This window comes from Hemitrygon akajei, chromosome 11 (genome assembly GCF_048418815.1).
Source record: "Hemitrygon akajei chromosome 11, sHemAka1.3, whole genome shotgun sequence".
In the NCBI taxonomy this organism is placed as follows: Eukaryota; Metazoa; Chordata; class Chondrichthyes; order Myliobatiformes; family Dasyatidae; genus Hemitrygon; species Hemitrygon akajei.
Genome location: NC_133134.1, coordinates 154,929,312 through 154,953,584, shown reverse-complemented (window position 1 = coordinate 154,953,584; position 24,273 = coordinate 154,929,312). Strand labels below are relative to the sequence as shown.

General features: G+C 40.4%; 1 protein-coding gene across 9 annotated transcripts in view; it reads left to right on the top strand.

Annotated features, from left to right (window-relative positions):
• The first annotated feature begins 5,523 nt into the window (after positions 1-5,523).
• Positions 5,524-24,273, top strand: part of zmynd8 (zinc finger, MYND-type containing 8) — a 132,832-nt gene continuing 114,082 nt past the window's right edge. For 8 of the 9 annotated variants that reach the window (XM_073062003.1, XM_073062007.1, XM_073062000.1 and 5 more), the window contains exon 1: positions 5,524-5,627. In XM_073062003.1, the coding sequence (XP_072918104.1) occupies positions 5,533-5,627 (95 nt within the window). In that variant the 5' untranslated portion in view covers positions 5,524-5,532. Of the gene's footprint in view, positions 5,628-22,274; positions 22,397-24,273 lie in introns of those variants that run through there. The other variant, XM_073061997.1, reaches the window with a different exon arrangement.

Below are 24,273 nucleotides of genomic sequence, written 5' to 3'. Positions count from 1 at the left end.
CGCACGTGGCTTCCTTCAAAATGGCGTCCCGCTCCCACGGGAATCGATCTCGTGTCTCCTGGGTGCGTCTGAGGGTTCTTCCCCCCTCAGACCCGCCTTTATACTTCTTCACGGGATCGCAGGTGTCAATCAAGTTGCAGGTAATGCGATCTCTCTCTCAACCAGCCCACTTTGCCCGAGGGCTTTTCACGTGGTCTCCATGAGACAATAGTCAATGTCACCTTCATTCTGCTTCTTGGGAGAACATGGTCTCTCTCTCTTTTTGGGTCAGTTGACCCCCCCTTAACTAGGGTTCTTGTGATTCTCACAAAGGAGGGGGCCAACGGCATAACACTTAGTTGAACCAATCTTTAGTTTCTTGGAAATGACAAATTTGAAATCACCGATTTGCTGTGATTCAAAACAACTGACAGGCACAATGACCAAATTAATACTAGACGTATTCTATGTTCAGCAGGCCAGCAGTTTATTAATCAGGAGCTACTGACTTCCATTCTGTGTTTATTGTTACAATTTGTAACAGTGTTGTTACTTGAATCACTGACAATATAAATATGATGAACCTCTAAAATGTTTCAAAGAAAAAGTTGTAGTATGTTTTATTTAGAAAATTTATGGATTATATCCATTAATACATGATTAATTACAGATTATTTCACAATTATATTAACATAGATTTCAAAATTATATGAGCATAATTTTTAAATGATATTAACATTATATAAAAGAAAATTCCAGTTGCATGGTAACAAAGTCTATCTGCCGTGAGCATTTTAGCTACTGCGTGGCCACACACCCGTGCAGCTCAGACGGAGTAGTGTTCCTGATGAATCAGTTGTTCTCAAGCCCCTTGCTCCTTGGACTGCAAATCTTTCAATCGTTGTATGCCTAAGAAATCACATTCATTTTCCTCATGACTTATCTGGGTGTCAAGGAAGTGTTATGGCACAGAACAAGATCTGTCTGGCCATTTATTTTACATTAACTACTAGCGGACACTGCAAAATTGCCATTTAATAACTACCTCCAAAAAATCAGAATCTAACCATTTTGAAGTTCACTTACATTATAATGAGTGATCCGCGACCATTAATATCCTGGGATTCATCAATCAAAAAATGAAATGGACCTGCAGTATAAATACTGTGGCTTCAAGAGAAGGTCAAGGGCTGGATATCCTGTGGTAAGGGACTATCACCCTCACAGTCCAGTCCTTTTCAGCATCTACAGTACAAAATACAAACCAAGTTCACAATGGACTACTCTCCACTTTTTAGCACAAATACAATTCTCAATAAACTAAATACCATCAAGGACAAAGCAGCCGACTTGTTTGCCATCCTTTCATTACCTTAAATATTCTTTTCTTCTATTACCAGTGCACAGTAGCTGCAACATATACAGTCTACAATATGGAGAGTAAATATCTGCCAAACCTACTCTGACAAAATCTCCCAAAGCCAAGATAACTGCCACCAAGGAGGCCAGGAGGCACAAAGGAGCATCATTGCCTGCTCAAGGGAATAGGCAATAAACGTTAGAATTATCAAAATGCTGAAATTGAATTTAAGAAATGTGAAAATTGAAAGAATCTCAACTGTTCACAAGGACATGCAGTTGAAGTATCAGGTAAAGTTTTCATGAGCTGAAGGAAGAGTGAAGAATCAAAAAAAGGTAAAATGGATGGAATAACTTTGTGGTTTGTTATATTCCTGTGTAACAGAGCCAATGAAATACCAGCTAACTCTTTGGAAGGGCTGTTTGCTTTTCCTAAAGGCTGAGCCTCCATGTTTCTCCATACCATCGAGTCCTTCTGCTATGTCAAATATTTAAATATCTTGTTTTTCATCCATTAGCTAACTGTGAGTACACTGAGGTTTAGCCAGGCTATGATCACCCATTAGTGATCTTTTAAGTGATAGGAATCAAAGAAGTCATTTTATTTCTAAAAACGTATTGAGAATTGTTTGTCATTTTGAGAATAAATACTTATATTGAAACAAACAACATTAATTGATCTTTAGGAATAAACTGTTTAATATTCTAGCACTTTTGTGTAGCTCTTTTTGTAATGTCCATTCAGGCATTTCTGAATCATGGATTGACTGTATATAGTTATCAGCACTACCAGCCCCATTACTGAGCTATTCAAAGCAACTGAGTACAATGGAACCTGACCTTTCAGCCCACACACAGTGGTTAGCTGTTTCTTAATGACTTCACTAATCGTTTTGTATTATGCTTCCTGTTTTTTTTTCTTAAAATATACCACACATTACTTCTCCAGCTACAGTTTTCCAGTTTAATGCATTTTTGTATGCTGGTTACTGTGAACCTTTGCTAAAGCTGTAGGTTGGGATGGACACTAGAACAAACAATGTTAAACTATTTGCCCAGTTTTAACCAGTCAGTTTAATTCATAGGTTATTAACTCTTTACTTATCTGACATAATAGAACTTTAAAAAATTGTTCACATCTAATCAACTTGCTCTCAACTGCCAAAACTGTTCACTCTGGAACTGTTCAACTATTCCTGAGCTGGAAAGATAACTGCAGATTTTTTTCTTCAGTGTACATGTCTTCTTAAACTGCTCCCTCATATACAATACTCTGATGATCTCATAACTTCCTTTGTCATTAAGATTGAAACTATTTGGTTGGCTGCTTCTACACTTCCGCTCCCCTCAGCCCTCGGAGGGAATTTTCTGAAGCTCCCAGACCCATTCCCATACTTATATCTTGGTCTTTTCCCTGTTGTCTTTCATTCTCTATGTGATCTACCACCTATTTGCTTATTAAACTTTTGATCATTCAACCTCCTTTTCTGGTTGTCTTGTTAACTGGTATTGTTAAAAGTTCTCTTTCTTTTTATACTGGAGCTCTGCTTTGAATATGCTGTTATTAAACTCCAATGTCTGACCATTTACGGTATTTATTTTGCAATACAGCGCAGAGTAGGCCCTTCATCCCTTTAATCCCCGACGAACCCAATTAACCCTAACCTAATCACAGGACAATTTACAATGATGAATTAACCTACCTAGTACATCTTTGGACTGTGGGAGTAAACTAGAGGACCCAGAGAAACCCATGCATTTCACAGGAAGGACATACAGAGAAACCTTACAGAATGGCATCAGAATTGAATTCCCAACTCCAGAACACCCCAAGCTGAAATAGCATCGCACTTACTGCTATGCTACCATGGTGCCCTTTTTTTGTACTTGCAAACTGGCCTATCTCCAACCTCTCTTTCTTCTCCAAAAACTTTGAATGTATTTCAGCCTTTCAAGTTCATCACCATTTTAGGCTGATCTCTTTGTTCAAATTCCCTCAAATCAATTATCACACGTTGCTCAGCTCCAGCTCCCCAGAGTATTTAACCAAATCCCAATCATAGTCAGTAATGCCATTTGATTTTGACAAAAAAAATCACCCCTTTTTCTCAACCTATCTGCACCCCTTGACATAAATTTTACTACACTCAGTATAATGAAATTCGCATACTTATTTGTTTGCTGGCTACTCTAGCTTCCAATTATGTAATACCATCATTTTAAAATTTTCTTCCTTGTTTGCGTGGTCATTACTGCCTCTCTCTCTCTAGCTCTGTCTTCTGCAGCACTATAAGACATCTAATCTTAACCAATACTGAACTCTTCCTCACCCTCAGAATTAATGGCTTCACCCTGGTCTGGTGCACTTATCAGCCTTCCCCAAACCCTTATGCTTTGGAACTTAGTCACCAAAACTCTTTCCATCTGATGGTATTGGATTTGCTGTCTGTGAAGCTCTGAACTCAAGTGAAGATCTTAACCCCTATCCGACATAGATAGTTACAGGTACCATCACTAAACGGAGGTTATACTGTAGCCATCTATTCTTCAAAGGTTATCACTTCTCTGTTTATCCTCTGTTGTGAGTTTGGCTCTCAATACCCACTATTTCAGCAGCCCGTCTCCACCCTCTCTACACAGGCAGAGATATGTCCAGCTAACAAAGCAGATTAAACACGGTTTATTTAATTTTATTAAAAATGCTTAAACTAAAATAAAATTACCAAAGTACAAAAAATTTCTAAAACACAAGTGATTTCCAAAACACAGGGGCAATGTCTATAAGCTAAAAATACATATTAATGAGTTGCAGATTTCATCCATTCCAGAAATCAAAGGCAGAGGAATGGATTCCAGTTACCCCTTGTCTTTCTCTCATTCTCCTTGTCATCCCTTGACCATTCCTAACAATCCTGACTGCTTTCTTACATTTATTTTTTACACACTTGTTGACTTCACAACCATGTGTTTTTATTTCAGATACCTTTTTACACAGCTGGTCTACAAGATTTTGGCGACAGAGATTCAGAATTAATGCAAATACCCCAAATTAATGCTGTGAATGCAGACTCTCTGAGTACACAAATCTTCCAACTACTGATAGATCAGCTGCTTGATGTGCTAAGTGATAGTGTCAATCTGGTCTGCAAGCTTCCTCAAACTAAATAACTTAGCTAGTATTGTCTGGCTTGATGCAGGCCCAATTAACCCATTGTTTTACATTGCATGTTTTGAGTAGTCAGCCCTCTGCTATGGGCCAGCAGTCTGTGCTCTATAGACAGTGCTCTTTGTTTGCAAAGCTGCCACTTTTAAAAAAGATGGCAGAGTTTGTCAACAAAACATTAGTTATAATCAATACCTGCTCATGGTTAGAAGATTGAGAAGAGATTATTCTGTCATTTTAACTTTAGACCGATTATAGCTTGCCATTTACATTATAAGAACTGAAGCCTGGCTCCTATTTACGACAAGAAGCTGAGCAAGTAATATTGTTTGGAAGTTTAACTTACCCAAGAACAACTCTTTGATCTCTAGAAGTGTCAGCTGCCATGTTAGAAAGCTGAGCTTGGCAAAAGACACCCACCCCCCAGGCCCTGGACAGTGAATATTTATCACATGCCTCTCACTCCTCTTTTTCAACCTTATGACCCCTCTAAAAACCAACTGCTTGAATAAGTCTGTTAATTTCCTTAAGTCCTTATATGCAACAGTGTCTAATTTCAATTTAAAACTTCTTATCCTGTAAAGCACCCTGAGAGGTTTTGTTGCATCAAAAGATTTGTGTATATTCATTGGCCACTTCATTAGTTACACCTGTACACCTCATTAATGCAAATATCTAATCAGCCACCCGTGGCAGCAACATAATGCATAAAAGCACGGAGACATGGTCAAAAGGCTCAGCTGTAGTTCATACCAAATACCAGAATGGGGAAGAAATGTGATCTAAGTGAGTTTGACCATGGAATGATTGTTGGTGCCAGACAGGGTGGTTTGAGTATCACAAAAAACGCTGTTCTTTTGGGATCTTCAAGCACAACTATCTCTAGAGTTTACAAAGACTGGTGTGCAAAACAAAAACTATTTAGTGAGCAGCCGTTCTGTGGACAAAAATTCCTTGTTAATGAGAGAGATTGGAGGAGAATGACCAGACTGGTTCAAGCTGACAGGAAGGCTACAGTAGCTCAATTAACCATGTATTACAACAGTGGTTTGGAAAAGAGCATATCTGAATGCACAACACATCGAACCATGAAATGGATGGGCTACAGCAGCAGGAGACTTCTACAGTAAGTTGAAGTTGTCGTTTAAGTGAATAAAACATACAGCAAATATCAAATTTTAGTGGATGCTCACAGTAAATATTAATTCCTGGTAACATGAACTGCAGTAAAATTAAAAAGAAAATAATAAATTATAACTAATTTTGTGGATCAGTTCAGCATCAAATGTCCTCAATAACTCAGCAGTTGACATGTTTATAAGGATATTTTCTTCAGCATTCTGAGAAGTGCATTGTTGGATTTGCTATTGTGCTTAAAATGTCTGCACATGAAATGTAAAATTGCTTTCTTTCTTGTGCCCCTTCTCAAAATAAACAAAGGAATACTGCTTTTCAGGACCAAGGCATGAAATGTTTGAGTTCATGTTCATTACAAAGCTTATTATGGGTAATATGACAGAAATGATTAAAATAAAAGAAGAAAGGATGGAAAGTTCATGTAGTGAAGGATACAGGGTAAATTAATTTTGTGAGGAAAATTTGTCACATTGAGAATAAATGTAGATTATTGAACTATAATGCCCTACTTCCGTATTGTGGCCTGTGAATTTCTTTGTTGGTGTAGACTGCATAAAAGTCAACTATTTGCAATAATGCTCTGAAAGCATGAAGGGATTTTGTTGGTATTAATGGGTATATGGCAAAGCCAACTTTCTGCCTTAAAATTTGTCATTTGCAACTTAATCAGTGTAGTGATAATGGCTGCCAGAATTTGATCCAATGACAATGAAAATGTCCTGGAGTCATAAGATCCTACACATAGCTACAGGCCTTTTAACCCACACTGACTATCAATTACCCATTTACAATAACCTCACCACATTCTCATCAGCACATCAGCCACCATTCAGAACAGCTAATTAACCAACAAACAAATATGTCTTTGAAGTATGGGAAGGAAACAGGGACCCAAAGGAAATCAACACAGTCACAGGGAAATTATACAAACTCCAGACTGAGAGCACCAAAGTTAAGTCTGAGCAAACACGAGGAAATCTGCAGATGCTGGAAATTCAAACAACACACACAAAATGCTGGTGGAACACAGCAGGCCAGGCAGCATCTATAAGGAGAAGCGCTGTCGACGTTTCGGGCCGAGACCCTTCGTCAGGACTGCACGTTCCCAGGAAGGATATATGGCTGTAATAGTGGGTCTGGGTCAAAATATGATCGAAAAGTTGAAGGGCAGAAGGAATTATAGATGGGGAGCAGCGAGAGAGGGTTTCACTGAACTCCCGTCGAAGAGAAGATTTAAACTTCGTCAGTGTAGGCATCACTGGCAGAGGCTTCGCAGTGGTGAATTTAAAGAGCAAACACGAGGAAATCTGCAGATGCTGGAAATTCAAACAACACACACAAAATGCTGGTGGAACACAGCAGGCCAGGCAGCATCTATAAGGAGAAGCACCGTCGACGTTTTGGGCTGAGACCCTTCGTGTGTGAGACCCAGCATTTTGTGTGGAAAGTTAAGTCTGATATGGGTTATTGGAGCTATCGAGTCGCAGTCATGCCACTGTGCCATTAGATATAAATCATGAAAGAGCACAGTTTTGTGCTGAGCAAGTATTTCAAAGACAGAATGCTGTCTGACGTAAATTCACAAATCAGAGTTGCAAAGGGACTTGGAAGTCCTCACACTGAAAAATGACACAGCCTGAGAACAAACTAAATAATTCTACCATTTGGTCAACAGCCTATGGTAGCATCTGCTAAAGCTGATATAAACCATAAAACATAGGGGAATTTTTATATTTTAAAATCTTAACCTGCATGCATTTGTCTCTGGTGAGGCGAACATTTATTATCCAGTTTTGCTTTTGAGAAGGTAGTGATGAGTTGTCCACTTGAACCATTGCAATTTCCATGGTATAGCTCACTAGTGAGTTCCAACATTTAGGCCCTGTGATGATACATGAAAATAAAATTTGACTACAATATAAAAGCAATGTTGAGGCTTTATAAACCACTGGTGAGGCCAAGTCATTGGGTATACGTAAGGCAGAGGTTGATAAATTCTTGATTAATCAGGGCATGAAGGGATACAAGGAGAAAGTGGGAGAATGGGGCTGAGAGGGGGAAATGCTCTATTTCTGCTCCTATATCTTATGGTCAAGAATGGTGAGATATGTTCTTGGTGTACCAATGTTGGAAGGGTGAACTTTTAGGGGTCAATAGGATTGAAATTCCAATGGAGTGCTTTATTATAGATGGTATCAAACAACTTGCCATCCAGGCAAATGGAGAGCAATTCTTGTACTCTCAAGTTATGTCTTGTAGATATTGTAAAGGAAGGAGCTAACTCACTTGTGTAGGATACCTAATAACTGATATATTGTTGTGGCCCCAATGTTATTGTTGTTAGTCTACCTGAATTTCTGATCCACAATGATCCCCATTGGGGATAGTCTTTTTATCAATCTTAAGTGGGTGCAAATATAGTTCACTATTTATAAACCCATGGTTGAATGTTATAAAGTCTTTTTACATTGTTACATTTTCTAAGGAAATATAAAATAGAGTTGAATATTGTAGGATCATTAACAAATTTTAATTACTAACATGTTGGAATGAAGGTCATTAATATGGTACCTGAGGGTTGTTGGCTCAGGACATTGCCCTGAGGAGCTGCTGTTGCAGTATTCAGATGCTGAGCAAATCAAACACTGACAACTGCAATGTTCTTCATTCTGACAAGGAATGGGTGATATGAAACATTTCTCTTGATTCCCATTTACTTCAGTGTTACTAGAGCTCCTTGATACACACTAGGCCAAGTGTTGCAACAGAGCCAGGATATTCCTAGTCCCCAGTTGTCCATCTGTTAGTTGAATCCTATTTAGATTATCCATTATAATTAGTACAGTGTTGATGACTGAATTCAGAACCACTTGAACTTGGCTCTCCTGAGTACAGTAACACAGATATCTCTCAAATCAGAGCCTTCAAAAGTACCCACTAGAATTTGTAATGGAAATTCCTTTCCGTGTCTCATCTTAAAAATCTGCCAGAATGAAACCCTATTTTAATTTCATTGTCAACTTCAGATAAAGAACTGAACACAGCCTGAAATAAATATTTAACGGGGGCAGAAAAATACATTAGCAATCAACATTCCTAGATCCATGTTGCACTGAAATCACACTTACTGAAGTGCATAATTTAAGACTATTTTAGCATTGGTACAGCGAAGAGCTGCATGTCTTGTGTTTTGTTTCTTCTTTTTTTTTGCTGCCATGGTTTAATATGCCACAAGCAGTTATATGGATTAAGTATCCTTTTAATTTACTTGAGTAGATTACTATTAAAGTTATTCATTCTACTTGTTGCAGCAGTGTCAACCCTTACTACACCTTGAGAGTTGTGAGAATATGTATACAGAATAGTTTAACCTATGTAACAGATGTTGTACCTTTAGGAATTGTGTGTTCCATGTGGAATAAATACTGATACATTGTTAGATGTATCATAATTGTTATTTGTAAGTGATTGGCTTCAGTGAAAAAATGTTGCCTTCGGTAAAAAAATGTTTTATTGTAGCTTTACCTGCTGATATTTGCCTTAGTAAGCAGGACCCGAAGAAACTTTAGTGGCTACATTGGCAACAAGAAAATTGGGTTGCTTGTGTGAGCACTCAAGTGTGAAGTTAATAGCAAATGGCATAATAATGATGGCGGGCAATGGACACTTTTTAGAAAGCTTGGGAAATGTAACCAGTCTTACTACTCACAGGTGGCAAGGCTGGAATCGTGCATGATATTGATGAGTCTATTGTTGCCACAAGTTACACATAAGGATATTGTAAAAACTTTGAAACGGCTAATTCACACCTTTGGAGATTTTCAAGTGTTAAGAAATTTGGCACGTGGAATAGGAAGCAAAGGAAACAGCTGCTGAATATATGGTCAAGTTAAAGATATTGGGAATATAGTGTAATTTCCAGACCTTTTAGATCAAGTGAACATTGAGCACTTGTGGCATGTAAAATGCCATTAGTATAAAAGTGATTTACATGAAATGGCTTTTACTAATAAGATATGTCCAGCTAAAACCATGGTGTTGTGATAGTTATGGATCTGCAGAAGCAGACTCATTATTTAACTTTAACAGTTATACAACTCTAGTTTACTCTCACCACTCCCAAAACCTACAACTTGTATCCAGATGTCACCTGTTCAAATGGACCTTGCTGAGGTTTGGTACGATGAGTTCTTCTTCAAGTTTTGGACTCAGCCTCTTTTCTCCCTATGATCTCTCTCCATAGACTATTTTCGCATTGATACAGGGAAGAGCTGCATGTTTTGAGTTAGTGCAAGTGGTTTGGATGGAGCAGAATTTGTTATGCGTTTCCAGAAGGGTTTCTTAAATCAATCTGTAGATAGTCCAAAAAGAGGTGGGGTTGCACTGAATCTGGTGTTGGGTAATGAGCATGGCCAGGTAACTGATCATTAAGCGGATGGGTAGTTAGGGAACAGTGGCCACAACTCCTTAAGTTTTAAGATAGCTAAAGATAAGGATAAGCATGGACCTTGTGGGAGAGTATTAAATTGGAGCAGGGCAAATTATGAGAGCATTATAGGGAGAATTATTTGGGAACAGACAAGGGAGATCCAGTGGATGTAGTGTACCTTGATTTTCAGAAGGCTCGAAGGGCCGAATGGTCAACTTCTGCACCTATAGTCTATTATTTATTCCGAGAAACACCCATTCACCGTTACCCTTTGCTTTCTATCTGCCAATCAGTTTTCTATCCATGTCAATATCTTCCCTCCAATGCCATGAGCTCTGATTTTACCCACCAATCTCCTATGTGGGACCTTATCAAATTCCTTCTGAAAATCAAGGTACACTACATCCACTGGATCTCCCTTGTCTAACTTCCTGGTTACATCCTCGAAAAACTCTAATAGATTAGTCAAGCATGATTTGCCCTTGTTAAATCCATGCTGGCTCGGCCCAATCCTATCATTGCTATCTAGATATGCCACTATTTCATCTTTAATAATGGACTCTAGCATCTTCCCCACTACTGATGTTAGGCTGACAGGACGATAGTTCTCTGTTTTCTCCCTCCCTCCTTTCTTAAAAAGTGGGATAACATTAGCCATTCTCCAATCCTCAGGAACTGATCCTGAATCTAAGGAACATTGGAAAATGATTACCAATGCATCCGCAATTTCCAGAGCCACCTCCTTTAGTACCCTAGGATGCAGACCATCTGGACCTGGGGATTTGTCAGCCTTCAGTCCCACCAGTCTACTCATCACTGTTTCCTTCCAAATGTCAATCTGTTTCATTTCCTCTGTTACCCTATGTCCTTGGCCCATCCATACATCTGGGAGATTGCTTGTGTCTTCCCTAGTGAAGACAGATCCAAAGTACGTATTACATTCTTCTGCCATTTCTCTGTTTCCCATAAAAATTTCACCCAATTCATTCTTCAAGGGCCCAACATTGTTCTTAACTACCTTCTTTCTCTTCACATACCTAAAAAAGCTTTTGCTATCCTCCTTTATATTCCTGGCTAGCTTGCGTTTGTACCTCATTTTTTCTCCCCGTATTGCCTTTTTAATTAAGTTCTGTTGTTCCTTAAAAACTTCCCAATCATCTGTCCTCCCACTCACCTTAGCTCTGTCATAATTCCTTTTTTTTCTAATGCTATGCAATCTCTGACTTCCTTTGTCAACCACTGTGGCCCCTTTCCCCCCCTTTGAATCCTTCCTTCTCTGGGGGATGAACTGATTTTGCACCTTGTGCATTATTCCCAAGAATACCTGCCATTGCTGTTCCACTGTCTTTTCTGCTAGGCTATCCATCCAGTCAACTTTGGCCAGCTCCTCCCTCATGGCTCCATAATCTCTTTTGTTCAACTGCAACACTGACACCTCCGATCTGCCCTTGTCCTTCACAAATTGCAGATAAAAACATCATATTATGGTCACTACCTCCTAATGGCTTCTTTACTTCAAGATCGCTTATCAAATCCTGTTCATTACACAACACTAAATCCAGAATAGCCTTGTCCCTGGTCGGCTCTCGTACAAGCTGTTCCAAGAATGCATCCCGTAGGCACTCTACAAACTCCCTATCCTGGGGTCCAGCACCAACCTGATTCTCCCAGTTCACCTGCATGTTGAAATCCCCCATAACTACTGCGACATTACCTTTGCCACATGCCAATGTTAACTCCCTATTCAACTTGCACCCAATATCCATGCTACTGTTTGGTGGCCTGTAGACAACACCCATTAGAGTCTTTTTGCCCTTACTGTTCCTTGGTTCTATCCACACAGACTCTACTTCTCCTGATCCTATGTCCCCCCTTGCAAAGGACTGAATCTCATTCCTCACCAACAGGGCCACCCCACCCCCTCTGCCCACATTTCTGTCCCTACGATAGCACGTATACCCTTGTACATTCATTTCCCAGGTCTGATCTCCCTGCAGCCATGTCTCCGTTATCCCAACAACATCATAGTTACCCATTTGCAACTGAGCTTCAAGCTCATCCGCCTTATTTCTGACACTTCGTGCATTCAGATATAGAAATTTTAGCCCATTTCTCCTCTCTCTGTTTAAATCGCTGCCTATTGTGCTTAACCCAGCTCCCCAAACTCCCTTCGGGCTATACGCCCCTTGAATTTTGTTGTCCTTTCTAAATTTGCTTATTCTTTCAGCACATTTAACTCCATGTTCCGTCAAACCATCCCTCTGTACATGTGTCCTCCTTATCACTTGTTCCGCCTCATCTTTCTCTACTACACACTTAATATTCCGGAACCGTATAGTCCCCACCTGTCCTTTATTCTTCATCTCGCTATCCTCTCTCGCATTCTGGATCCCTGCCCCCTGCAAATTTAGTTTAAACCCCCCCCCCCCCCGAGAAGCACTAGCAAACTTTCCTGCAAGAATGTTAGTACCGCTCCAGTTCAAGTGTAAACTGTCCCATCGGAACAGATCCCACCTTCCCTGGAACAAAGCCCAATTATCTAAATTGGGAATGGCAGGTGGTGACTAGTGGAGTGCCACAGGGCTCGGTATTGGGACCACAGCTGTTTACGATTTACATCAACGATTTAGATGAAGGCATTGAGAATAACATCAGCAAGTTTGCTGATGATACTAAACTGGGTGGCAGTGTGACATGTGATGAGGCTGTTTGGAGAATTCAGGGTGACTTGGATAGGCTGGGTGAGTGGGCAGATCCTTGGCAGATGATGTTTAATGTGAATAAGTGTGAGGTTATCCACTTTGGGAGTAAGAACAGGAAGGCAGATTATTATCTGAACGGTGTAGAGTTAGGTAAGGGAGAAATACAAAGAGATCTAGGAGTCCTTGTTCATCAGTCACTGAAGGTGAATGAGCAAGTGCAGCAGGCAGTGAAGAAGGCTAATGGAATGTTGGCCTTTATTACAAAGGGAATTGAGTACAAGAGCAAGGAAATCCTTTTGCATTTGTACAGGGCCCTGGTGAGACCATACCTGGAGTATTATGTACAGTTTTGGTCTCCAGGGTTAAGGAAGGACATCCTGGCTGTAGAGGAAGTGCAGTGTAGATTCACAAGGTTAATTCCTGGGATGTCCGGACTGTCTTACGCAGAGAGGTTAGAGAGACTGGACTTGTACACGCTGGAATTAAGGAGATTGAGAGGGGATCTGATTGCAACATATAAGATTATTAAGGGATTGGACAAGATAGAGACAGGAAATATGTTCCAGATGCTGGGAGAGTCCAGTACCAGAGGGCATGGTTTGAGATCAAGGGGTAGGTCATTTAGGACAGAGTTAAGGAAAAACTTCTTCTCCCAGAGAGTTGTGGGTGTCTGGAATTCACTGCCTCGGAAGGCAGTGGAGGCCAGTTCTCTGGATGCTTTCAAGAAGGAGCTCAATAGGTATCTTATGGATAGGGGAATCAAGGGATATGGGGACAAGGCAGGAACCGGGAATTGATAGTAGATGATCAGCCATGATCTCAGAATGGCGGTGCAGGCTCGAAGGGCCGAATGGTCTACTTCTGCACCTATTGTCTATTGTAACGGGAGGTTAGACAAACTTGGATTGTTTTCTCTGGAACTGTGGAGGCTGAGGGAAGATCTCATAAAGGTTTACAAGATTATGAGAGGCATAGCTAGAGTAGACATACAGTATCTTTTTCCCAGGGTTGTAATGTTTGATACCAGAGGTCCTGTGTTTAAGATGAGAGTGGGCGGTAGTTTTCAAAAGAGATGTGAGGAGAAAGCTTTTTATACAGGGAGTGATGGGTGCCTGGAATGCATTGCCTGGAGCAGTTGTAGAGACAGATGCATTAGGGACTGTTAAGAGATGTTCAGATAGGCACATGAACATGAGGAGAATTGAAGGATACGGATATTGTGTAGGCATAAGGGATTAGTTTAGTTGGCCAGTTGATTACCAATTTATTTGAATTGGCAAAAAATTGTGATTCAAAATACAGTTCCAGTGCTGTACTGTACTATATTCTATGTAAAAAAAAGATAATAATAAGTAATAAATACTAAGAATGAGTTGTTGAGTTCTTGAAAGTGAGTCCATAAATTGTGGAATCCGTTCAATGCTAAGGTGAGTAAAGTTATCCATGCTGGTTCAGGAGCCTGATGGTTGAAGGGTAATAACTGTTCCTGAACCTGGTGGTATCTCCTTCCTAGCAGCAGCTGCAAGAAGAGAGCATGGCCTGGATGGTGGGAGACCTTGATGATGGATGTTATTTTCCTCTAACACACTCTGTGTAGATGTGCTCAATGATGGGGAGGACCTTACCTCTGATGGATTGGGTTATATCTTTAGAAACCTGCTCCACTATTCAGAGTTTTCTGTTCCTACTTCTATAATTTAACCAGACCTTGGCATATATCTGTTCATATCAGAACATCCTTTTCTGCTTTCTCCCTGCTCAGTGATAAAGGAGTGTTGAACATGCTGTAAAGCTGTCTCAGCTATGTTCTTGCACCAACACGCTATGCCCTGCAACAGCACTAAGAAAATGTCAGCATGACCCCACTACACACAGTCTCACTTCACATTGACAAGGTCTCTTTCTTTCTAAGCCTTCTATTTAACTCTTTCTCTCTGAACATTGAACAGTACAGCATATTACAGGCCCTTTGGCCCACAATGTTGTGCTGACCCTCAAACCCTGTCTCTCATATAACCCCCCACCTTAAATTCCTCCATATACTTGTCTAGTAGTCTCTTAAACTTCTCTAGTGTATTTGCCTCCACCACTGACTCAGGCAGTGCATTCCACGCACCAACCACTCTCTGGGTGAAAAGCCTTCCTCTAATATCCCCCTTGAACTTCCCTCCCCTTAACTTAAAGCCATGTCCTCTTGTACTGAGCAGTGGTGTCCTGGGGAAGAGGCGCTGGCTGTCCACTCTGTCTATTCCTCTTAATATCTTGTACACTTCTATCATGTCTCCTCTCATCCTCCTCCTCTCCAAAGAGTAAAGCCCAAGCTCCTTTAATCTCTGATCATAATCCATACTCTCTAAACCAGGCAGCATCCTGGTAAATCTCCTCTGTACCCTTTCCAATGCTTCAACATCCTTCCTATAGTGAGGTGACCAGAACTGGACACAGTACTCCAAGTGTGGCCTAACTAGAGTTTTATAGAGCTGCATCATTACATTGCGTCTCTTAAACTCTATCCCTCGACTTATGAAAGCTAACACCCCATAAGCTTTCTTAACTACCCTATCTACCTGTGAGGCAACTTTCAGGGATCTGTGGACATTTACCCCCAGATCCCTCTGCTCCTCCACACTACCAAGTATCCTGCCATTTACTTTGTACTCTGCCTTGGAGTTTGTCCTTCCAAAGTGTACCACCTCACACTTCTCCGGGTTGAACTCCATCTGCCACTGTTCAGCCCACTTCTGCATCCTATCAATGTCTCTCTGCAATCTTCGACAATCCTCTACACTGTCTACACCACCACCAACCTTTGTGTCGTCTGCAAACTTGCCAACCTTGCCAATCCAATTGCCAACTGTTAACAGGTTCATGGTGTAGATGCATTGAAACAGGAGGAATAAGGGATCATAAGGATATGTTACCAGGATGGGTAGAACAAGATTTTAATGGTAGTCTTCTATGGAAAGAGATGTATGGGATTCAGGGAGAGCTATTTAACCTTATAGAGAATTTACATGATTGCTAGAAGCAGGGGGTAATGGTGGAAATTTGTGTTTCAGACTGAAGGCCCATGACTAGTCGTGTTTCTCAGGGCTTGGTTATAGGTTTACTGCTATTTCTCATCTATATCAATGATTAGGATGAAAATGTACAAGTCATAGCTGGTAAGTCTGCCAATGACTACAAAATAGGTGGTGCCATTGAGGGTGAAGATGGTTGTCAGGATTTACAGAAGAATCTTGATCAGCTGGATAAAGGGGTCGAGGAATGGCAAATGGAGGTGAATTTGAGTAAGTGCAAAGTGTTGCATTTTGTGAAGACAAATAAGGGTAGGACTTTCACAGTGAATAGTTGGGCCCTGGGGAGTGTTGTAGAACAGGTTCCCTGTGGTGCAGTCAGGGTAATGAAGAAGACTTTTGGAACTCTGGCCTTCATCGGTCAGGGCCTTGAGTATGGAAGTTGGGATGCCATCATGCATTTGTGCAAGACATTGGCAAAGCTATATTTGGAATATTGTGATCAGCTTTTGTCAGTAAGAATGCTATTAAGCTGGAAAGAATGCAGAGGAGATTATGAGCAAGTTGTTGAGATTTGAGTGGCTGAGTTATGTTTGAAGTTGAAGATCCTTTTCCCAGGATTGAGGAATCAAGAACGAGAGGGAAAATATTTGAGGTGAGAAGGGAGAGATTTAACAGGAACCTGAGGGCAAATTTTTTCACCCTTGGAGTGGTCAGTATAGAAAATGAGCTGCCAGGGAAGTGGTTGAAACAGACATATTTAAACCATTTCAAAAAGTACTTGTATAGGTACATGTTTAGGAAAGGTTTAGATGATATGGGCCAAATTTGGGCAAATCGGACTAGTTTAGATGAGTATCATGGCTGGCATGGACTGATGATTCTGCAATTCTATGAATATAAATATGGTTATTCTGTCGAATTTCTTGGTATATTTGGCAATATATTTACTTTAACCATGATTTTTAAAAGTGTCAACTGAAAATCAGCAACAACGTGATTTCATTTTTCATTTAATTGCATCGTCTTGAAATCTTCTATTGATAGTGTTTTTCCAAGGTATCGTGGAGCCAAGTTGATCCTTGTATCTACACTTTGTAGATAAGCAATTGAGCTATTACAATGGTGATGCAGTTGGCTTTGTGATTACAATATTAAACTGTGTTGGAGCAAACTAATGAGGCTCCCTCTGAAAAGCAGCAGGTTCCTTCAGTTGAATGGTAGTTGACATCTTGGGTGTCCTGCTGCAAATTTACCATGAGGGCTTCATGGAAGTTTCACTGGCAGACAAATGTTGCAGAAAATGATTTAGATGACAAATTAGATGAAACATTCTTGATATCAATCTGCTTTCCTTTCCTGATGAGCCAGGAGAATCCCCTTTGCTCTTATGGACCCCTCCAGGAGTCACCTACCTTCCCCCTTACCTGACTTCTGTCAGCTTGGACTTCTTCCCCTCCCCCCCTCCACTTTCTTATTCTGGATTCTTCCCCCTTCCATTCCAAGACCTGATGAAGGTTCTTGGCCTGAAATGCTGACTCTTTATTCCTTTCCATAGATACTGCCTGACCTGCTGAGCTCCTCCAGTACATTGTGTGTTACTCTGGACTTCTGAAACATATTCTTCTCTTCTTCTTCTATGAGCCTGCCTGGGCTTCCTAAGCATAATGAAAACCAAACTCTGCATTCCCTTGCCCTGAGCACAATTTCTTGTTGCTTTCACTCCTATTTCCTTCAAGGCTTTCACGATAAAGCAATTAGTTGCAAAATGGCATCAACATGTTGCTGATCAATAACTTTTTGTTAGATTGTTGGAGGTATTCAAGGGATATTGGTTCATTAGACAAAATGGTCTGAGATAAAAGATTAATCATCGTGTGTCTGAGTAGTGGAGAAGGCCTCTGGAGTTGACTGGCTTACTCATGAACACAAGAGATCCTGCAGATGTCAGAGCAATGCACAAAATGCTGCAGGAACTCAGCAGGTCAGGCAGTATCTATGGTAATGAATAAACTGTCGATGTTTTGGGCTGAGAATCTTCAGAACTGAAAGGAAGGGGAAAGATGCCAGAATACGATGGTGGGGGAGGGAAAGGAGAACAAGCTAGAAGATGATAGGTGAAGCCAGGTGTGTGGGGGAGGGGGAATCATGTAAGAAGCTGGGAGGTGATAGGTGAAAAAGGTAAAGGGCTAGAAAAGAAGGTATCTGATAGGAGAGGCGAGTGCACCATTGGAAAAAGGGTAGGAAGAGGGCCACCAGGAGAGGTAAGAGACCAGTGGGAATCGAAGGGAGAGGGGTGAAAATACCATAAGTTAGAGAAATTGATAGCTACTCATGCTTCTATTTGTTCTGTTTTTATTTTCCAAAAGATCCAATTGAGTTATGTTTCAGAATCATACTCTTCATTCTCATAAACTATCCCTAGTACAGTAATCTGTTGATTATCTATCTTTTCTAGACCCTCTATTAGGTTGAATAATATTTTAAATGATTTCTACTCTGAGAGACCACCCTTCATCCATCCCCAAGACACGGACAGACATCTTCCTTTTCCACTTCCTGAACGGAACTGTTTTTCTTTTGTTCAGACCTGTTCCACGTGATTTAAGGCAGTCAATGAGATCTTGTCCAATATGCACTGTAGTTTCTGGCTTCCCACATTCAAGGTCTCATTCTGTGTTATACCAAAATTATCCAAAAATAAGGACCTGCTCTTGCTGATGCACTCATATGTGGACATGGTTAAGCTGCAGTTTCATTCGGTTAAACATTAGATGGGATATTTTTAAGACCTTGGTAGAAACATAATATACATGCCAACAATTCCTTTCCCAATCTTAAACACCATCAGACATTTTGTAATCACAGTGTATTATCTTTGCCGAGTGGCTCTGCCCCACAAACATCACCTCTTTTAACCTCGCGTTAACTTTACATGTCCTTTCATTCGGTTCTGCTTATTTGCTATTCAAACCCTCACCCATGGCTTATTAATTCTAGAATTAATTATCACAATTCTTCCAGGCCTACTTGGCAACCTGCCTAACTGTAAACTTCACCTTATCCTTTACCATGAAGTATCTCGCTTCATTCATTACCTCTGTCCTTGCTGACTTCAGTTGGTTCTTGGTTCTACAGTACACTGCATATGGTACAATACAGTACAATTGCAACAGGGAAAATGGTGAGATCTATTATTGAAGAAGGAACAGCAGGGTACCTATAAAAATAATTATGGGGTTGAACAGGTGTATGAAAAGGAGATCACATTTGTCAAATATATTAAACTCTGGATTTATACTCTGGATTTCCAGCATGAACAGAATCTCTTGTGTTTATCATTTATTGGGAAATGAGATGGGATTGCTCTGAGAAAAGAGCATTTATTGAATGGGCTGAAATGTCTCCTTCTATACCCTAATGAAATATGAAAACTGCTGTTGTGGCCTGAGGATCAATTATATGATGTCACCAAGCTAGGTAATCAAATGGGCTGCTGGAGAATTCTTCAGTGAAATACATACAGGTTGGGTAATAGGCGAAGGCATGTCTTCGAATACCAGTTCCTCTGCTTTGCTAGAGAAAAAAGAAACCCACAATGTTTTGTTTAAATGGTAAGAAATTGAAGGCTTTGGTGTTAAGGAAATGAAAGATGAGAAGAAATTTCTTCACTAGAGGACAGTCTTATGGAAATCTCCATTGTTGGGGTACATATGCTCAGATACTGATTTATATCAAAGACTTGAAATGATAAACAAAAATAAATTAAGTGTTTTGGAGTTAGTGTGGGAAAATGGTGCTGAAATGAAGTCTCAATCAGGATCAAATTAAATGGCAAAGCAGATAAGAGGAAATGCTTTATCAGCTCATTTTTCATGTTCTGTACCCTTCAAGAACCTGTTTCTGTCTGTGAACGTCTCATTCTACTGACTCTCGCATTCCAATATTTTTGTTTTCCACTGTCTATGTACTGGAATTGCATCCCTGAGGACAGGGGTTCCCAAACGAGGGTCCATGTACCCTTCAGTTAATGGTAGGGGTCTATGGGATAAAAAAAGTTGGGAAGCCCACCCTAAGGGGTTATTCCCTTATTGGAGGACACCTGTGTGTGACTTTGTTTAACTTGGGGAGGCTGGTGCACAGGCAGTCACCACATGGTTCTTGACAGATCAGGGTCAGAGTTCAATGGCATGAAATGCAAGACTGGAGACCGTTCAATGAGGCAGCCTTCTGCTGCTTTCACTCCTGTTGTGATGTGTCGTCATCTTCTGCCAGCTCCACCATTCAGGTGTTGGTTCAATTGCTCTTTAACTGGGACCTCCCCCTTGACCTTACGCCAAGGATGGCCATACCATGATCTCAGGAGTTCATAAGCCTCTCCTCCATGACAAAATGATGATCTTCTGAGAAGGATGCCGGTGCTGTAAAACAACAAATTTCACGTGGTGCAAGTCAGTCATAGTAAATCTGATTCTGACTTTCACAACAGTAAGAGGAGCAGAAGTTGGTCTTACCACCCTCTACCAGTCAATAAGATTATTTGATTGTAGCTGCAACCTGAGTTTCCTACCTGTTCTCTGTGATCCCTTTCTCAAGATTCAAAGTACATTTATTATCAAAGAATGTATAAATCACGCAACCTTGAGATTTGTTTGCTCACAGGTAGCAACAAAGTAAGGAACTCAAAAGAACCCAATTAAAGAGGGAAAAAGAAGAATAAAAATTAAAAAAACAACAGCCAATGTGCAAAAGAAAGGGGAAAAACACAAATCATGCAAACAATTGAAGCGAACAACAGCATTCCAAGCCAAAATTGAGTCCTCACATCCAAACTCCAGAGCAGCCTGGAGTAGGCCCTAAGCTTTGCTTCTTACTTTATCATTATAGCGCGCACGGGGCAGAGCAGCCAGGGCAATCTTCATAGCCTCAGCGCCATGGAGAGAGGAGTGACCATCACGGAGAACAAGTGAAATCGGCTCTCGCCCTGAATCCCGACACCCTTTTAGTCTATCTTGTCCGGCATTTAAATTGACCAAACAACTGAACAGCAAAAGGCTTTAGTGTCCTAGAGAGAGGAATGAACATCGCAGAGAGTGAAATCGGATCTCGCCTCCGATATGAGCCGGCGTTTAAATTGTCTGAACAGTGAATTGTACCTTGCGTTAGGATCCAGCTTCTGTGAAGTGCTCAGGGTCAGGACCATGACGCCCAGTGATTTGCTCTGGGCCTGGATTTCACCACCCGGCCTGAAGCCACTCAATCTCTTCCAATCAGCTAGGTACTCAGAGCAATCCAGTTTTGTACCCAGGCTAGTTGTATGGGTGTCAGAAATCCGTCTGCAAGGTGTATAAGATGATGAGAGGCATTGATTATGTCGATAGTCAGAGGCTTTTTCCCAGGGCTGAAATGGTTGCCACAGGAGGACACAGGTTTGAGGTGCTTGGGAGTAGTTACAGAGGAGATATCAGGGGTAAGTTTTTTTACTCAGAGAGTGGTGAGTGCGTGGAATGGGCTGCCGGCAACGGTGGGGGAGGCGGATATGATAGGGTCTTTTAAGAGACTTATAGATAGGTACATGGAGCTCAGTAAAATAGAGAGCTATAGGTAAGCTTAGTAATTTCTAAGGTAGGGACATGTTTGGCACAACTTTGTGGGCCGAAGGGCCTGTGTTGTGCTGTAGCTTTTCTATGATTCTGCAATACACCATCTTGGTTCATCCCCTGAACTCCCGCGTTCCAACCCTACTGGGAGAAGTTTATTCAATCTTTAATGGTTGATTCTTTAGTTTGATGTATCATTTATTTTCCCAGATAAGGGGAAATATCCTTCAGGAACCCTTCTCAGCGTGCTCAATGTGGCCTTCTTTGACTCAGCATCCATCCCTCTTTTAATTTCATTCTCTGCAAAAAAGCACCTTCGAGTGTTTTTCTCTGTTAAAAGAGCCATATAGATTCAAGATATCGACTGAGTATTGCAATTTCAACAAATGTTTCAACAATTTGAATTGTTTCAAATTTGTTTCAACAAATGCATTTCATTTCTAAAATAGTTACATTATTAGAAAAGTGATCTTTTAGTGATAACTCCTGTGATGTTCCTATTTGTTTTAAAGAGCCTGAAACATTGTAGCACTCCCAGTTATTTGACTAATGCAGAGAAATCCCTTTATTCACAAAATGCAGTTCTTGTCATTTACCTTCAGGGAAAAGGACAATAACATCAAGCTAATCTGCTAAAATGAGCTGCCAGAGTACTACAGGACATTCCTAGCTTTCTAGTTTATTTCAATAGTTTGATATGCATTGGCTTCTTTGATATTTCTGCTTTCTGCTTCTGAAACTGAGCCAATCTTTAAATTTAAATTCTTTTCACAGAATGGTTTCTGTCTGTAAATGCTGTGCAGAAGTAACCATTCAGGAAGTGTATGAGCCAATCAGCTTCAATTTTATAGGCTGGTAAAGAAGCCCATCCAATTACATTTCAGGTACTTTGGAGACTGACAGATCATCAAGCTTATGTGCCAAGCCCTTCTCTGACTACTGTTACTGTCCACCATGTTTTTATAAAGTATTGACTTAACCCTGTGTTACAGTACAATGCAACCACAGAGGTAAGCAGTAAACAGTTTATTTTATGTACTTTTAAAGTGTTAAAGATTGTTTCCATTTACTCTAATGGCCTGACTGCTATGCAAACTAGCAGTCCAAGTAGTTAGAGCAGCTACAATGACAGACTTTTTTACTTTTTGCTTTCCTTGGTCACATGTTACTGCCATCTTGTTCAGTACTGGCTCTGTTTAAAGTGTAATCATCAGTGTTATTATAAATATTCCTTAAGAAGGGGAAATTGACTTCTGATTCACTGAGTTTAGATGCTCACTAGTCAATTATAGTGGCCTTCTCTTTAACAGAAGGTCCTTGCCCTATTGTGTAGCAGAGTCACATGCTTGTTGGTGGGCAAATAGAAGAAGCAGTACAGAAGAAGGCTACTGCCCTACAGGGAATCAAGGCAGGCTATAGCTAGTTTGAATTGCAAACAAGATCACCATCGTCATTCAAGAAGGTAGGACACAGATTGTGCTGTTACACTTAAAATCAGATCTGTTCCTCTAACAATAATAGTTCAGTATACTTCTCTTTAGTGTCAAGGCAAAATGGCAAATTACATGGGGTGGGCATGGGAAGGGATTTCTGCCCTGAAATTTTGAAATTGTATCAGATATCAGAGGTGGCTTATAGTGTATGTATGATGAGCACAGCCCAGAACCAGACTGCTTTTAGAGGGAGTTCTACCTGAATGTGATATTGAATATCTTTTGTGCAAGAAAGACAGACATGCTGAGTCACATATATGTGCATTCAGAAGCTCATGAATGAACTATTTAAAGAGATGAATGCAGTTAATTCATGTGCTAAATGGCACAGTGAATTTTATGGGAATAGTTAAGGCTCCTCAATCTGTCAGTCAACTGCACCAATTTCTGTTTTGTTAACTGTGGTTTAGAAAAACTGAGGATTTTATTTCTGCAGGATCTTGCTTGACTAAGGTTTTCTCCCTGATTAGGAAATTATGGCTTATGAACATCCACCCTTCATGTCTCCATTATTTCTTATCTGAATATTTATGGGTTCTTCTCTCATCAAGTTATTTTCTTGTGGAATGGGATTAATATTGTAGGAATTCAGATGGGAAAAAATATTTCTACAGTGAAGTTGCAGCTTTTAAAATTTTTTACATCTTTGAATATGCTTTATTTGGCTCTCCAATGACACTTGAGTTATATCATGCTTTTTATAATATTCCAAATCACTTTACACCCAGCAAAGAGCACTTGAAGTATGGTAGTTATGTAATAATATTTTCCCTCTGTAAGCTCCCATGAATAACCCTGATGTTGGCTGAGGTGTGTGTGTGTGTGTGTGTGTGTGTGTGTGTGTGTGTGTGTGTGTGTGTGTGTGTGTGTGTGTGTGTGTGTGTGTGTGTGTGTGTGTGTGTGTGTGTGTGTGTGTGTGTGTGTGTGTGTGTGTGTGTGTGTGTGTGTGTGTGTGTGTGTGTGTGTGTGTCCTGGATTTTCAGCATCTGCAGATTTTCTTTTGCCTGCTGGTGTCCTGATAACTTGTTATTTTCTTAACTTTGAGTTATATTGTTCAAGGCTTTAGGAAAATACTCCACCTTTTCTGAATAGTGCCACAGGACCTTTTGCATCCACTTGAGAAGATATTCTCGAGTTGCAGTTGAATCTGGAAGCTTTTAAGTCTGAGTTGAGGTTATGTACCAGCTACACCACGATAGACACACAAATATGGTCCAAAATGGAAGTTGCACACCCTCATGGTGAAGTGTAAATGTCTACATACCTAGTGCAGCAGAATAAATCTACATTTTACAATATCTTTTCCAGTTGCTAGTTTTAATTAACTATAATCACAATAATCATGAAAGCCTAATGATATAGAATTATAATGCCATCTTACAAGGAAAAAATCT